Raw genomic sequence first — 17760 nt, 5'->3', positions numbered from 1 at the left:
CCAGCTCTGACTGCAGCCGCCCAGCCTCGCTCCGCTCCGCCCCGGAGCGCACGGAGCAGGCGCTGCGCACAGGCGCCCCGGCGTGGGGGTGGATCCCAGAGCCAGGGACTGGAGCCGGGCCTTCCTCCGGCTCTCTGCATCCCCGCAGCCCCTCTGGGCACTGCAAACCCCCCTCTGGGACCATGCAGCCCCCTCGGGCTCTGCAAAGCCCGCTGAAGAGACAGGCCCCACCGGCAGCGCCTGAATCTTCCTCTGAATCTACCAGCCCCTCTGAATATACCAGCCTCTCCGCCTCTGAATCTACCAGCCCCTCTGAATATACCAGCCTCTCCGCCTCTGAATCTACCAGCCCCTCTGAATATACCAGCCCCTCAACCTCTGAATCTACCAGCCCCTCTGAATATACCAGCCTCTCAGCCTCTGAATATACCAGCCCTTCATCCTCTGAATATACCAGCCCTTCTGAATATACCAGCCCCTCCTCAACCTCTGAATATACCAGCCCTTCTGACTATACCAGCCTCTCAGCCTCTGAATATACCAACCCTTCTGAATATACCAGCCCCTCTGAACATGCCAGTCCCTCAACCTCAGCATATGGATATACTTCTGAATATACCAGTTCCTTTGCCTCTGGATATGCAAGCTCCCCTGCTGCCAGGAATACAAACACACCTGAATATGCAAGCCCTGGTCTCTCTGGGTATGCAACCTCTGGATATGGGAGCCCTGCTGCCCGTGGATACAAAAACCGCTCCACAACTGGATATTCTAAGTCTCTGGATATGGGAAATCCATCTGAATATGGGAACCTGTCCACCCTAGACTATGAAACCCCTGCAAAACACACAGGGCCTGTGAGGCTCAGCACGTGTAATGCCCTCAGAAGGTGCAAGGGGGATTGTATGTGCTGGAGTGATAAGAAAAAGCAATAAAGACCCAATGGAATAGACGTGTGACCCTTTAAAGGGCAGGTGTCTTACGGCTTGGCATCTTGTGTGTGCTTAAACTCGGGTTTGACTCAGACTGCGACCTTTTGAGCAAATGAAAAAATATTTCTAGAGAGCCTGATTGAAATGTTAAAGGGGACATTGTCAGGGTTACAGAAATGATGCAGTAACTAAAAGCCACAAATATCCTATACGTGGGTGCCAGTAATGCTTAAGATTATTAAAACAGAGTTGTAAAACCATCTAATTCACTTTCCACCGCAGGTGTGGTTTGCTTTATTTTCTTGCTCTTCACTCATCAGGGCGAATGGAAACAGACTAAGGCCCTGTTGCTGCAGGCAGATCCTACGGTGGTGAGGTTGTGCATGGATGGATCGAACGATTATCATTTGTATCAATGTACCACATAGAGGCCCTGACCAAGATCAGGGCTGCATTGTGTTGGGTGCTCGCTAGATGCATAGTCAGAGACACACCGTGGCCCACTCTTCCCATTTTACAGAAGGGAGCTGAAGCACAGAGCGATTAAGTGATTTTTCTCAAGGTCACCCAGGGAGACAGTGTCAGAGCCAGGCCTTGAACCTACATCACCTGAGTCCCAGATCAGCCTCTTAACCACAAGGTTAGGATTAGGCTTTAGGAGACCATCCCTGCAACTTGTTTTGTGCAGGACACCTTTGTGATGTCAATGGGACTCCAGATCTTCTACTGGGACCCCATATCAGGGGCTTAGTCAGTTTCACTTTTGTTTCTCCCAGTGTCTTGTCAGTTTCACCTCCCTGCCTGCCATCTGCTGTAGGAAAAGGCTGCCATGTTTGAGTTGCAGGGGACTGTTCACATCCAAGCACAATAGAAGTTATACGAATAAAAATAAATTCTATGTTAATTTAGGGTTTGTAAAACTTTTTTTTTTAAACAACCCTTGTATTTATGTGAGCTGACAGGGCCTGATGTACTGAAACCAATTGGCTTCAATGGCCTGTTTTGGTTCAGGCCCTGAATGTCTTATGAAATCACACCTTGCGATGACCCAAGAACTAATAACCTGAATCCGAACCTTCTGGAACCTTTGAGGGTGAGAGGATTCAAAAATCCCAATTCTGTGGTTTCTAACCACCGCTAAACCACATAGAGTGAAACTCCTTCGTTCGATGAGAGAGATCCTTTAATCATGGCCTTAGGAGAGAACTCAAATGAGGATGTTCCCTCTCCAAAGCCATGATCCTACAACCACGTGGGTGACTTTATTCTTGTGAGTAGTCCCACTAAAGTCCATGCAAGTAAAGTCACACACATGTTTAAGCGTTTGCAGGACTGGGGCCTTTATGCATGAAGTGTTAAGGTTCTTCAACAAGTCAATGAGCAGTTAGAGCCTGTAGCAGGGCAGTCACCCCTCTCCTGCTCAGAAAGAGTTCAAAGCTGGCCCTTGGAAGGGGGGGCTGAAAGCAGCCGAGGGAGGCTGATTGGGTAGGCAGCTGCAGGTGTGGTCACACCCACTTAGGGTCCAGCTGGCCCTGATAAAAGGGCTGGGAGCTAAGCAGGGGGAGTCTTACTCCAGTAGTGGAGTGGGAAGGACCTGGCTAGAGAAGGGTATCTCAAATAGAGCAGTGCTGGCGAAGGAGAGGCTGAGCTGGGGAACTCTGGCCAGACGAGTCCCCAGGCTGAGGCTGTGCTAAAAGGGCCTGTGGTGGTACCGAGGCTGCAGCGGTGCGGCCAGGAAAAGGCAGCAGGCCAACCCTCTTGCCAGTGATGACGGGCCATTTCAGAGTACAGTTTGCCCCTGAGAAAAGGGGCTAGATGAATACTGGCAGTTGGTCACTGAGGCAAGGTGGGCTTTGGGGAATTGGGGTTCCCTGGGGAGGATTCCTTAGTGTGGGGGCACTGCTGTGGGGCAATACCCCAGAGAAGGGGCACCGTGGGCTGGGAGGGATGTGGGGTGAACTAAAGGGTGGTACCTGAAGAAAGGGAGAAGCAGGGAGCAGCAAGTGAGATGCTGGCCAGCAGGAGCCGCTCTGAAGCTGAAAGAGCTAATTCCCAGACCAACCAGCAGGAGGTTCTCTGCTGGTGAGTGCACCACCTTGCTACAGAGTCTGATGCACCACCATCCTGCATCATGTGCAATCATTCACACCAGTGCAAAGCAGGTGAAAACACTATCAAATCAGCTGAGGGTAGATTTTACTCTATTTTCTCTGTGGGTAAAATTTTGCCCCTGTGCAAAGGGCCATGTGCCTAAGGGGGTTAAGTAGGATGTAAGTGGTGTATTTCACCAGGACTTGGTAGTGCTTAGATCCCACGCACAGAGGTGTATTTCATAAGGATTTTGTGGTGCATAGATCTCACACACCGGGGATGCACCTCACCTCTGGTGAGCGCTTGTAGTGTGCAGGGTGCCAAGTAACATCCAGCAGAAAGGAGGACACACAAAAGTTGTGACACCTTGTACAAAATACAGATTTATTTATGATAATATTTTACAACAAGAAACAGCAACCAAAAGAATGTGAATTTAAAGCAGATGTTGCTGTGAATGCCACTTCGAGAACGAAAAAAGCTATTGCTAACTTTATTGTTTGTGTTATGGTCAAGGCTCCAACTGAGATCAAAGGCCTATTGTGCTAGGAGCTGTACACACACACACGGTGAGACACAGCCTCTGCCCTGAAGAGCTAACAATCTAAGGCCCTGATCCTGCACCTTTACTTGTTTATATTGGACCAAACCCCGGGGTCCTCACTCAGTCGAGTTTCCCACTGAGGTTTTTCCTGAGTAAGGACTGCAGGATTTGGTAATGGTTTCCACTGAGTACCCAAGAATGAGATGCCACCGCAGCCCACTCCTTCCTCACAGGCATCTGTTCCACCCTCCGATCCTTTACCCTAGTCCCCTTTAGCGAGTGCTAGTGGTGCCTTGACTCAGAAGGAAGGCTTCACAGTCCCATCTGAGGATCCTACTGCGTGGCCTAAGAGTGGTACCCACAGTAGAGGAGTGTGGATCTCTGTCTTCTTGCAGTGGCTGACCCAGAGAAGTGGTTAAGAGTCTACTACAGCCGCCAGCTAAGGGAGTTACTCCTTTAGCTCAAGTGCTGAAGGCTCATGATTTCAGGGCCTGATCTTAAGCCAGTGGAAGTTTGCACTGGCCCCACTGTGACCCAGGAAATGGGGGGGGGGGGGCGGGTCATGAAATCAGCAGCCCTTGGCTTTCCATAGTCCAGTGACCAAGGGCCAAACTCAGAGGAGGTGTAAATTAGACCATCTCACACTAACTGGGGCTCCCTTATATCCATTGACCAGGAGCATCTTGGTGTATCTTACATGCAGCAGAGGTTACAGACAGGAGAGATCATTGCTATTTACAACAGAGTAACGCCTGGGCAATAAGTGGTACCTAGCCAAGGTGCCTTTGAAGCAGACCTGTTATATATAGTAAAATACAGCACCCCATTGGAGAGCAGCTTACAGCCAAACGATTGCAAAGCGACGTACAGTGATGACTTTTTGCCAGTTATTTGTAGTGTGCAAAGTCAAACAGCAGTAGAGAGGGAGGGAAAAAAGGCAAGAAAGGAGGGAGGGAAGATATATTTGCATTTTATTATGTGTAAGCCGTAGCACCCAGGAGCTCGATCCTGACCCCATGGTGCAAGCTGCTGTACAAAACGACGCTCCCTGCCCCAAAGAGTTTATCATCTAAATTTGCATCGTGGATTTGTAATGTCAGGAAGGACCTCCGTGGTCATCTAGTCTGGCTAATACACGGCTGGGGGATTGCGCTCAGCCACTCCTATGCTGAGCCCGACCACTTGTGGAAAGACATCCTGTCTCGTGTCTCAGTCGAGATGAGCTGGGGATTCGGCAAGATGGAGGTTGCTCCAGAGGGCGAGGGATGCAGAGGAGAAGGCCCTTGCACCAGTGGTGGAGGGACAGAGAGGAGGACGGTGCCTTGAAGAAGTTGGGGGGAAGTCTGTGGAGGGCTTTGTAAACCGAGAAGGGTAAATGTGCCCTGCACCCTGCTACGACTCAATGTCTAAGCATCCCTGGTTTACTCAGAGCAGAGCAAAGCCGAGCCGCTGTAATTTACCATCACATGAGCGTGCACATTATGGACTCGAACCTGCGTCTCCATTGCTGTGGCCAGGGCTCCGGTCTCTCGCCAGGGAGACATCCAGCTGGGTTGGCAGCAGCTCTAGGAGGGGAGCAAACACGAGGGGAGCAATTAACGTTGTTTTTTAGGTGTTCCAGCCGTGACGCAGGGCGAGGAGTTGCAGTGACTCCGCACGCCGCCGGGGGAGCAGACAGGTGAGCTGGCGGGGCAGCGGATTCCACTAGCTAGCAGCTCTAGTTTCTCTTTCCAAGCTCCCACCGCTAGGCCACACTTCTTCCAGCTCTACTCAGTACCCGAGCAATGGCCTTATTTCCTCGCTGGGGTGCTGCAGAGAAGTTGGTGGGGTGAATTCAGTGCGCGATCCCAACCCAACTCCCAATGGACCTACTCCCGACAAACGATCCCGCCCCCATGGCCTGGGAACTGTTTCCACTGCAGCATCACCTACCGCTCCAGGGTCCTCGTTCTCAGTCGGAGGGTTTCATAGTCGTGAGGGCCTGTGAAATCTGATGGAAAAGAGCAACACTCAGCAACGCCCCAAGCGGAAACATTTACTTCCAGTCGATACAAAATATTCTCCGTTTGCTTGTATTTTACAGCTCGGTTTCAGTGGAAGACAATGGAGTTATACCAGGCATGAACCTGGCCCGATAAACATAGGAACGGCCGAATGGATCACTCCCAACGTCCACCTAGTCCATATCCTGTCTGTGACAGTGGCCAGCCGCGTGGTCAGAGGAAGAACCTTCCATTTCTTTAGGTCTTCAGAGCAAGCCTGTCTGCCTGCCTGGAAGAGACGCGTTAGCCAAACCCAAGTTCTTGGGCTCAGTTCTGCGGTGACTGGGTGGAATTTAAAGGCCTGTGTTATATGATCTGACCTTAAACTCTATGAATTAAACTCTGTGCAACCCCTGCAGTAGGCAGATGGGGGATTATCTGTCCCCTACGTAGATCTCATGCTGATTTTTAATAGTTAGGTCTCAGCTTCAGCCCTGGAGCATGAGAGATTCCTTCCAGAATTTGCTGTCATTAATTATGAAAGCTCCGTCTACTCCTGATACCCACCTAAATGTCCAATCCCTGATACGCACTTAATCCAAACCAGTGGATCACGTCTAATGACCACACACAGCCCCCATGGCCCGTTTTAAGGACTTATTCAGGAATAAGAGAACCCAGGTCTCTTGACACCCAGTTCAGCGCTCTATCCACTGGACCGTGCTGCCTCTGATTTGGTAGCATACTATGCACACTTTGCATAGGCGTGCATGCAGAATTGCCGCCCACAAGTGTTCAAAATGCATCAGCCCTCCTAAAATCAAGAAATTTAAAATAATAATAATTAAAAATAAAAGTTAGGGTTGTTTTTATTTAGTCTGGGGTATTTTTATCCTCTAGTGTTACACTCAATTCACATTTTCAAAGCTTTTCTTTGCAATCACAAGGGCTAGAACCATTTAAAAAGAACCCTGAGAGCTGAGATTCTCATGCAATCACCTGACTCCAGCAGCTGGGGCTTGAAGAAAACCCCCAAATATCGTAAGACTCGCAGAGCTTTGGACATGCTGCAAAGGACGGCACAAGGTGCAGGCCAATGGGGAATCAGAACCTAGCATTGCTTTCTTTATAAGGCATCAATATTTTGTTTTCCTGCTTACTTTTCGATGAATGATGGCATCTCCCATTCTGCAGGCAGTTGTAGTAGAAAGGATCTGGGTGCAGGTAAGTGTTGTTCAAATTGCTAGGCGAACAAAGTAAAGGCACTTTGATATGACAGTGACAGGATAATCAGAAACATGACAGGCTAAATTAGAGTCTGAATTTTCATTTACACTAGGGCCCCTTTACATTGCTGTGGCAATGAGAATTCACACCTAGATCTTCATGTATAATTCATAAACAAAACGACTCCATAGAACCCGAGCTACCGTTGCTCTCATTGGTCATTTCTCATTTTCCAAACCATACAAAATTCAGAAATACCAAGGCAAGGTTTAATTGTTAATTTCTCTGTGTAATGAAACATCAAGATTCATGTATTTTCCCTTTACTAAATCACACCCCAGCCTTGACTCCAATCAGCATACCAATTACAATTATTTTTACACCTGCTTGGAGTTAATATTATGTATCTTTTATCTAATAGGATGTGTAATTTTAGCTAATATCAATTCTAATTATTTTTATACCTGTTTTAGCCCTTCATTTTGAGTCTTATAAGGGTGGGAACTATCAGTGCTTAAAGTGGGCTGAAAAAAGTGTGTGTGGGGGGGGTCTATTGCCGTCTGGGAGCACCCGCTTTGGTAAAATGGTGCTTGAAGTCCACCACATGGTGACCCTGCTCTATTATTATTATTTTTTGGCTGGGTCTGTGACCCCTCTGACCCTCTCCCCACACATGTTAGGCACTAGTAACTACTATATTACAATCACTGTTATCATATTTTTCCATCAGTGTTGTGATGGGTGATCTAGGCATTTGCTGCCCCCCACTGGAGGCCCCACTGCCTTGGTGCAACCCCCTCGAAGAAGGCATCCTTTTGAAGAAAAAGAGCAGTGAATTCAGACCTCCAAGAACTGCCTAGAGAGTCCACCCAGGGTCAGTTGCTGGCAGGACCAACAAGAATTGGTCCTCCACTGGCTAGAAAGGCCAGGAGCAGGCAAAAACCAATCAGAGCCCATCATGGAAGATAAAAAGGGCTAGTTGCTTCTTCTAGGGGCAGGTTCTGGGGGAACTGGGACAGGGAAGGAAGGATCTCTCCTGTTTTTTTTTTTTAACCCAAGAAACCAGTCCCAAGATAAGCCCCTAAACCATCTTCCTAGTCATCCTTTCCCTGGCCATTGAGAGTGCTGCTCCCAGGAGTCCACTCTGTGTCCATTGCAGTAACTAGTAGACAACACTGGGGTTACCTTTGACTTCACCATTTTGGTTGGGCCCCTGAAGGACTCTAGTTCTAAAGGCCAGGCGGCCATCTTGAGTTAGACACTGATTTATTGCTATTAAATTAAGGCACACTTGCTTTGCAAGATGGCTCAGATGAACCTGGGACAAGTGTATCTACAATTATGTATAAATTTAACATACAACGTGGACGCTAAACTTTGTGTCTCTCCCAGAGGCCGCCTCAGTCTTCTTGTGAAATTTGTATCATGATACAACATCACTGAGCGTCTTTATGGTTACACCACTTCATGATGCAATGGCCCGGTGCACCATCAGTGTCACAACTTCCTGCTGAACAATTTCCTAGGGCACTTTTACCAGCCAGCACCTATTTTGAGTCTCTCTTTTACCCACCTATTAGCCTGGGGCTGGTTGTGATATTCTGGAGCCGTGACAGCGCTGTTGAGCTCCTCACAGCGATTGTGTGCTAGCACCGGGCGGCAGCGTGGGTCTCTGTGATCTAGCATGGATCCTTCCCCCAGGACCGTTGTCTGTGCAGCACCCACCTCTTCAAAGAAGAAGTTTAAATGGTTAGGTAATAATTATAATTAATACTATAATGCCTATCTGATATATTGCATTTTTCATCAGCAGATCTCAAAGCGCCTTACGAAAGAGGTCAGTATCATTATCCCCATTATACTGATGGGGAAACTGAGGCACAGAGCAGGGAAGTGATTTGCCCAAGGTCACCAAGCAGGCCAGTAGCAGAGCTGGTAACAGAACCCAGGAATCCTGTGCCTAAGGCCCTGGATTTGGGACTCAGGAGAGCTCGGTACAAATCCTGGCTCTGACACAGACTCCTTGTGTGACCTTGAGCAAGTCCCTTATATTTCTCTGTGCTGTAATTTGCCATTTGTAAAACGGAGATAATCCTTTAGAGAGACAAGGTGGGTGAGGGAATAGCTTTTATTGGCCCAGCTTCAGTTGGGGAGAGAGACAAGCTTTCGAGCCACACAGAGCTCTTCTTCAGGTCTGGGAAAGGGACTCCGAGCATCACAGCAAAATGCCAGGTGGAACAGATTTGCTTGGCATAAGTAGTTAGCTCAGATTGTAAGGGACCATTCAAGGCAGAGTGGCCCATTAAAACTTCTGCAGTCACAGGATAAAAAGAGGAGGTTAGTGGGTTACAGATGGTTGCAATAAGCCATAAATCCAGTGTCTCTGTTCAGTCCATGATTTTTCGTGTCGAGCGGAGTTAGGAATTTAAGCTCCCAGACTCGTCTTTGGAAAGTGTTGGGCAGGTTTCCTTTGAGAATGAGAACTGATAGTGATAGACAGCGATCGCTCTATATATCTGTGACCCTGGGAGTACCTTTCCCAGACCTGAAGAAGAGCTCTGGGTAAGCTCGAAAGCTGGTCTCTCTCACCACCAGCAGTTGGTCCCATAAAAGCTATTACCTCCCCCACCTTGTCTCTCTAACATCCTGGGACCGACCCGGGTACCACGACACTCCATAGCATAATCCTCTGTCATTGAGATATACATCCTTCAGGGCTGGGACTGCCTGTGCAGCAGTGTGTAGGTCAGACTAGATGATCATGCTGGTCCCTTCTGACCTTCAAGTCTATGAGAACAGGGCTTAGATCTCAGCTGGGACCTTGACACGTCGCTGTAGAACCAAACCTTATTCCAATCTGCCCAGCCTCTTACCTGAAGCCCTGTAACTTGGTCCCTGCAGAGGCTGCCTCCCAGTGTGCTGTGAGCCACCCCGGGCCCTTCGCTGTGGAGAAGGTCTCGGATGCATTGAAGCACCCAGCACGGACTCATATTGCTCCTCTGTGGTCTCTGCTGGGGGGATGTGCTTCACGAAGGACCTGTTATAGCCACAGAGAAGAAGGTTGGCTTTCTGGTTAAGGTACTGACCGCGTCCAACAAGACGGGAAAGGAAGGGGAAAGACCCCCACAGTGATGGGTGTCATGCTGTCCTACTTACGAATTGCTTCCCTGGTGCAATGCCTGGGGCCTGTTCCCATGCCCCTGGTCCAGTGCTGTGGAAAACCGGACCTGACTGGAGGTCTGTAACTTCCCAGGAAAGTGTTTCTGAGCAGAGAGATAGAGAGTGTCAGTGCCTAGAAACTACAGCATTGGGAGTGATAGAGATCCACCTCGAGGGGATAGATAGATAGATAGACAGACAGATAGATGGGTGTGTATGTAGATAGATAGATGATGATGGGTGTGTATAGGGATAGATAGATGTGTGTCGATAGGATAGATAGATAGATCGATCGATCTCAGGAAAAGCAAACAAACCTCTTTTCCTTGTTTAGCGATACAGAGCAGATTGGCCACTTGAGCTGTATTGTCTCTTGTTACCAGGGCCGGCTCCAGGCACCAGCCCAGCAAGCAGGTGCTTGGGGCGGCCAAGGAGAAGGGGCAGCACGTCGGGCTGTTCAGCGGCGGGTCCCTCTCGGAGGGAAGCACCTGCCGCCGAATTCCCACCGAAGAAGAAAGCGGCGCGGTGGAGCTGCCGCCGATCACAATTGCGATCGTGGCCTTTTTTTTTTTTTTTTTCCGCCGCTTGGGGCGGCAAAAACCCTGGAGCCGGTCCTGCTTGTTACTTGACCTCTCTGATCTGGTAGCATTTTTCACCCGCTGTAAATAAGTGGACAAGGAGCAGGGCAGGGAAGAATCAGGCCCTGAGTATTTACCCTCTAGTTTTCTCCACTAACAATCCAGACCCCCTGCAGAACCACCATGGTGAACGTCAGCGTTACGAGCCATTACTGTCAAATAGGTCAGACTAGATGACCACACTGGTCCCTTCCGGCCTTATAGTCTAAGACGCCATGTTGAATTTCTCACCGTGGGGAGCACTAGAAGGAAGTTCTCAGGGACATTCAAAGGTCCCTTTAGCCTTCATGGAATCACAGGCATTAAAGATGGAAAAGAACTATGGCCGACATCTCTTCTCTGTTACAGCTATGCAAGCTTATACGCCAATGGGCTTACACGGCTGTAACTGCGAGCAGGTTTTGCATTAAATCCCCTAGTCAACCTCCTCCTCCACATTCTGGCGTGGCCAAGGTAGGGGTGTTTGCTGAAGCATATTCCGCAGCACCGTGAGATTTTTTCGGCCTTGGTTCCATAGATTCCTACAGGACTGTTCAGGTGAGTCAGGGATGCAAACCCAGGCCTAAAGGGATCCAAGTGACGAGGCTTCCCCGACATCCCTAGCAGGACAATTTCATTAACTGTTCACCAGGGGGCCCATAAGGCTTGGGCGGGGGCGGTAAACGCTGCAGCAAAACGCTGCATTGGCTCTATTGCCGAATAACGCAGAGCTCAGTGGATTTAAAAAACCCGCCGGGGATAGAATCAAAGACGTGATGTGGGGAAGAGATACTCGCAACAGCCTTGTTCCAGCTGCAGCTGCGTCCCCTGCCCGACGGCGACACGCGAGGAAGGACGGCCCAGTGGTTAGGGCACTAGCCTGGCACTTACAAGACCTGGATCCAGTTCCCTGCGCTGCCTGTGGGCTGCTCTGACTTATGCTCTGCTCCCTGTGGTCCCAGGGAAGCCGAGAGAATAGCTGGAGCACAGTGCTCTCTGGCCACGCCCCACTCTGCCCCCATTGGTGGCGTCGTGTTGTGCCCTTAGGCCTTAGCTCTGCCCCGCCTGGAGGTTTTCAGGGGGCAGTTTTGGCCAACTTTATGCAGTCACAGCAGCATACGGCGCCTTTGTGCATGTGAGAATCAAGCCTCAAGAACGTGCCAGGGTCAGCCATGCAGACCCACCAGGGACCGCTGCTCTAAACACCCTGCGCCTGCTGATCACGCAGAGCAGGGCTAATTTCGGTCCCCGGAGGCCAAGGGGAAGCCGTTCGTGACTCACCAGAGGGGCAGCCGCGGCTATCCCGCCCCCGTGGGAGAAGCGGCTGTTCAGAGAGAGCTGGTACTGGACGGCATCCGTGAGCTTGTTCACGATCCGCTCCTGGGCCGTTTCGGGGACATCCTGCCGGGAAGTGGAAGAGGGCCCCGTTAGACCGAACGGGGAGAAGGGGTGACCGGTGCTACAATCCCGCACGTGGGCGTGGGTCGCCTGTCTGACTGAATCGTGCTTTTGAACTGCTTGGCCCCCCCCACGTTGCTTTCCTAGCAGGGATCCCAAATTAAACGGGAAGCGTTCGGATGAATGAATAATATCCTAGTTCACTCAGGCCTGAGGCTCTCCAAGAACTTTACAAGCCTAATAAAAGCCTCTCACCCTCCCCCACTGATCAATCTGGTCAGTATCATTCGTTCCCTTTTACCCGGGGAGGTCTCCATTTGCGAAGGCCGTAGCAGGCTCGTCCTCCCAGCCGTCACTTGAGGAGGAGAGACCAGCTCATTACGAGGGTGCAGACACCCCGAATTGCACAGCCAGGGCCTTCATCCTGACAGACGGTGCCCACTTGCTTTAGGGTCAGGCTTGGTGGGGTGTGGATTGGTCTACGCACCCAGACGCCTTACCCGGCACTTAGAGAGCAACGTTAGTGCCTCCTTGTAATGCAGGATCGCCTTCTCGGGGTCTCCTAAGTGGAAGCGGGCTGCTCCTAGCCCTTCACAAGCCTGCCACTGCCCAGGGAGGTCATCTGGACACAGAGGGGGAGACTGGGTCAGAAGAGAGAGCAGTAGGGTCAGACGTCATCCCAGCATTCCCTAGCGCTGTGCCAGCCCATTCCTGCAGTGCCGACTCCGAGGGAAGAGCAGCACCTCCCCAGTCACCAATACCGCTTCTTTTAGCTTCCTTGGCGGCCTCCCACCCAAGGGCTGATCCAGCCTGAATCTGCTTAGCTTGGGAGGGCTGCTAAGAGAACTGAGCGGCGCAGGCTGGTACCAGGCCCCCAACATGCTCCTAGGGAGAAAAACCTGCCCACGGGCTAGGGATGGCGAACGCCCCATCCTGAGCCGCGGCTCCCCTTACCCGAATCCTTGAAGGCCTGCATGGCGTGCAGATAGTTCTCCCCCGCGGCCTCATGGTCCCCCAGCTGGCTGAATGCATAGGCCAAGTTGCCAAAACACTGACCTTGAGCCTTTCTGTTCCCCAGCATACCTGGAAACAGACAAACACATCCCCTTTCAGAGCTGGTGTCAGGCTGGGTACGTCCACACTGCAATCGGGAGGTGTGCCTGAACTGGCTTTGATCTAGCGAGCTCAAGGAACATTACAGGCTGTGCGCTGGAGTATGCTGCACCCTTCTAGTAATCTAATCAACTAAAGAAGCTGCTGTTTGAAAAACTGCCAGGTCCTACAAGAAGTCCACCAGTCCTGAAACATCTTTGGAAGCTAAAGCATGAAGGACTTGCTGTACATAAAAAAAGGCTCTATATTTCCCTCAACAGAAACAGCACCACTTTGCTGGCTCAAAGCAAAAATTATTTAACCCCAATTGTCTGAAGAACATATTTTAAAGTTTCTTACTTATTTTAAAGTTTCTTATTGTGGGATAGCAACCTTCCCCATGGGAAATTGTGGAAGCTTGAGGTCAAGTTCCCATAATTCCCTTTGCTCCATCCCAAGGATACTTTTTTAAAATCACAACGCCTATTTAACTTGTGGAACTCACCGCTACAGGACAGCAAGGACATGATTTTAAAAAGGACTAGGCATTTATCATCCATGATTACATTAGATAAAATAAAGAAATTATTTGGGTTATAAACGCTCATGCTTCAGCGTACGTGTCTCATCACTAACTGAATGGGCTAAGAAGAGACGTTCTGGTTATTCTATAATTGTCCACTAGGGTTTTTTTTCATCTTCCTCTGACTCCGTGGCTCCTAGCCATGGGTCAGATCCCCTGTGGCAATTTATGTGTTCCTAAGATGTTCTAACTGCCATCATCAATGAGCCAGAGACCATCAATGCTGCATCAGCTCGGAAGTGCTGTGAGCGTCCGCTGTGTCCCATTGTTTGCATGTCAAAGAGAAAGGCACATGGGGGGAGGAGAGGGGTGCTGTTTAATTTGGGGTATCCAAGACGGGTGACATCCCCCTCCATGCTGAATCAGTAGCCGGGGGTCTGTGCTGTTAATGGATGGAAGACAAAATGTTATTGGTCTCCTTCCTCTTGTTATAGTCTAGCGCCCCTGAAAGGTTCTAGACTGAGAGGCCCAGAGACCAAAATTCTCCCTTTAGTGTTTGCGAAAGGTTTTAGATGGAGAGTTCCAGAGCCTTCGATTGCAGCGCTCTGCGTTCTCCAGCCCCGCTGCCACCTACCGTGCAGCAAAGCCGCTCTCTGGTGGAACCCCAGAGCCATGCCGAAGTTCTCCAAGGTGTTGTGGGCAGCGCCCAGGTTCTGCAGCACCACGGCTTCCTTGCGCCGGTCTGCCTGGTTGGCTTGGCAGAGCGGGAGGGCTTTCTCGAAGCTTTCGGCTGCCAGGGAGAAGACCTTGAGCTGGGCATAACTGAGGCCCATGTCGTTGTAGACCTTGCCTGTAGAGTGAGAGAGAACTGGGTTGTGGTCTTGGGTTCTCAGATGAAAGGTCGGAAGACAAGAGAAAGGGGCAAGAACTCAGACTTCAAATGCATGACTAAGTGAGCAGCATAAACCAAATGACCTTATCGGAGAAGTTAGAGTCGGGAACGACCGACTGGCCCATCCCACAGGGCGCTGGATCGTTCCTCACAGTCCAAACATCCCTGACTACCCATCATTGGACTACTCTACCCATGGCCCATTGGGTCCTCTGCTGAAAGGAGACAACTAACGTCAACTTTGTTGGGGGCTTTTGTGATGTGGTGAGTGGCCTGTGGAGCACTCAGACCCACCAAGCCCTGTTGGGTAGAGGCCCCCAAGCAGCTACTCCCTTCTCGTCTCTTCTGGTCTGTATACTGCTGGTTGGACTGCAGTGGTTTTCACTCCTTACCAACCTTGTTATTCTTTCCGTATGAAAAGAGCCACTATGTACTTTTGGCCTAAACAACTTTGGTTTTAGACAAAGGAGAGAGAGAGAAAGAGAGAGAGAGAGAGAGAAAGTGCAGGCACAGTGTGCGTGTCTCCTTCACAACAAGCTCCATCTGGACGGGACACAAAGCGGCAGCAGAGAGCTCCGAGGAATTTACTGTGCCATACAAAGGAAACCGCATTCGTACCGGGTTTGATCCGTAGCCTGCGGCCTCCATGAGGAAGAGCACAGCGTGTGTGTCTCCTCTGTAACATGCTGCGCTTCAAGGGACACAAAATGGCGCCTGCCTCCAGCTAGGTTCCTAGGAATGTAAAAGGGCCTTACAAAGAAAGGACAGGGCCGTGCACTACAGGCTTGTTATAGGCTTGAATCACTGAGCTGCAGCTTGCATGGCTTGGTAGTCCCAAGTCACCCAGCCTTACCCAGCAAGACTTTGTTTGGGATGTTCTCACACAGCAGCTGGCATTTGTTCAGCACCTCGATGATCTCCCCTGCCCCGTACCACCGGCTCTGCAGCATGTAATTACTGGCCTCAGCCAGGGCCACCACGGCACCTTCTAGCTTCTCAGCCGCGGTGTAGGCCTGCCCGGCTTCCTGGAAACACTGGGCTGCCCGTGAAGGGTCCTGCATCCCCAAGTAACAGTAGCCCATCTTCATATAGGCACCGGCCTGGTTGCCAGCCTGGGTTGGGCAGTAGTGACCCAAGGCCTTGCGGAAATGCTCCAGGGCCTTGGGGAAGTCCTGTAGCCCCTCATGGGCCACCCCCATGTTAAAGTAAAGGTCCCCCAAGTGCTCCCCAGCCTCTCCCTCCTTGGGCTGGGACTTGAGTAGGAACTCCAGGCCCTTTTCTGGCTTCCCGGTCTCCACGTAGGCCGCCCCCAGGTTGAAAGCACAGGCCTTCTGGACCTGCACGCTCGGGATTTCCAATGACAAGAGAAAGGCCTTCTTGAAGCAAGCCAAGGCCTCCTGAGCCTCCCCAAGCAACAGGGCCTGGTGGCCTGCCTTGGTGAGGTCTTCGATCTCAGCTTGGCTCTTCAGAGGCTTGTCTCCTCCTTCCCCTGCCTCCGCAGGGGCCTTGGCCTTCTCCTTCCATTTCTTCTTCTTCTTGGAGGCCAGAGGTGGGGGGGGATCCGGGTCCACAGGGGGAGCTTCTGACCCAGTGGATTCTACCGAAGCCATCGACAGTTCTGGCGATGATGGGACATGGAGGGCCTGCGGAAGACAAGAGGAGGGGTCACACAGATGGGTCCATACAGGGACTGATCCAACATGGGAGGCTTCCCACTGACTACAATGGCTGTTGAATCAGACCCAAAAGTAACATTAGGTTAGCCTCTAGTCAGGCCACTGCTCCCGTCCACCATTATCCCGCCCCACATCTGCGTGGGATATTTCATTGCACGGCTGCGACCACCAGCATTTCCTTGCAGGCAGTCGCTCCCACAAGCAGCACTTGAGCAGGGAAAGGTCCAACACGAGCCAATGGCCGGAAGTTGAAGCTAGACCAATTCAGACTGCAAATCAGGTGTAAATTTTTGACAGTGAGGGTAATTAGCCACTGGAACAATTTGCCAAGGGTCGTGGTGAAGTCCCCATCGCTGACGATTTTAAAATCAGGACTGGATGTTTTCCTAAAAGCTCTGCTCTAGGAATTATTTTGGGGAAGTTCTCTGGCCTGGGTTACGCAGGAGGGCAGAGAAGATGATCACAATGCTCCCTTCTGGAATCTACACATCGATGTATACAAGGGCGCAGATTTAACACCAAGCTCCAAGAGCAGCCAACGTCTAATTCATGGGAGATGGGAGGAATTTTTCCCAGGTGTGGGGTCATGGCGTGAAGGGGGGGCTATCCCATAGCAGCCTTCTGCTGGTTTCCTCTAAAGCTGTTGGGATTAGAGACAGGATAGTGGCCTAGATGGACCACTGGTCTGATCAATTCCTAAGTTCCTAGCCATGATGGCTAATATTTTGCCATGCACCACTCTGCCGCTGCTGCATATGGGGCCAAATGCAGCCCCTGGGATACTTGATGTATTTCTGAAAGCCCCTGCTCCTAGAGTCAGGTGATGACATGCCAATCTCAGCTTTCATTTTTTAAAAAATAATTAAGTTTCTAGCTCTTATGGTTGAAGAGAAAAAGCTTCAAAACGTGACCTGGGCACAGCCCTAGAGACTATTAAAAAAAAAAAATGCCTCTGCTCCCTCTGCAGATTCCTACTTGAATCGGGGTGAGGAGTAGCCTGCGGAAGACAAGAGGAGGGGTATAGCTAACGGCACAGTAGCTGAGGGAATATAGCCAGCTGGTTAATAGTCCTGCCTCTGCCACTGACTTGCCAGGTGACATTGGGTGAGTCACTTAACTTCGCTGGGGTCGATTTTCAAAAGACACACCTTCCATTGGATTTAGGTGCCTAAATGCCATGAAAAATCTCCCTCTCTGAGCCTGAGTTTTCTCAGCTGCAAACCAGGAATAATCCATAACATTACTTACCTAATGCTTCATGATTGTTTGCAGAGCGCGCCCAAGATCTTAGATGGCAGGTGCAGATCACGGTTCTGATGCCAAAACGCCGGTGGTCTCAAAGAAGCATCATGAATGGTTCTCAGGAATGTCTAAGGCTCCTTGAAATCATCCTTAGGCCAGGCTGCTTCAATGCCCAACCTTGCAACACCCCAGAAAGTTGGAGCTGCGTGCTCTGATCAGACCAGCTCCCTGTGAATTACACTCAAGCCTGCAACAGGCTGCTTGTTCCTCTGAGTGTTAAGAAAGCGCTAAGGAAATGAGCGAAACCCAGGCAGGTGCACCTGCATGGTTCTGTTGAGCTCTGGGGTTCTTCCTCCCGGGAATGCTTCCCCATGATGGCCCTTAG

At 50.6% G+C, this 17760-nt stretch overlaps 1 protein-coding gene across 1 annotated transcript; it reads right to left on the bottom strand.

Annotated features, from left to right (window-relative positions):
• Positions 1–5029: 5029 nt before the first annotated feature.
• TTC24 (tetratricopeptide repeat domain 24) lies at positions 5030–16067 on the bottom strand. The gene is made up of 11 exons (XM_065419806.1): positions 15311–16067; positions 14200–14415; positions 12905–13033; positions 12451–12572; positions 11834–11953; positions 9933–10039; positions 9650–9813; positions 8350–8503; positions 6710–6792; positions 5500–5557; positions 5030–5132 (listed from the first exon to the last, which is right to left on the bottom strand). The coding sequence occupies exons 1-11, from the start codon at positions 16065–16067 to the stop codon at positions 5030–5032; spliced, it is 2013 nt and encodes a 670-aa protein (XP_065275878.1).
• Positions 16068–17760: the final 1693 nt, after the last annotated feature.

Source organism: Emys orbicularis, chromosome 20 (assembly GCF_028017835.1).
Source record: "Emys orbicularis isolate rEmyOrb1 chromosome 20, rEmyOrb1.hap1, whole genome shotgun sequence".
NCBI lineage: Eukaryota > Metazoa > Chordata > Testudines > Emydidae > Emys > Emys orbicularis.
The sequence above is the reverse complement of the archived record's forward strand: the minus strand, read 5'-3'. Positions and strand labels throughout refer to the sequence as shown.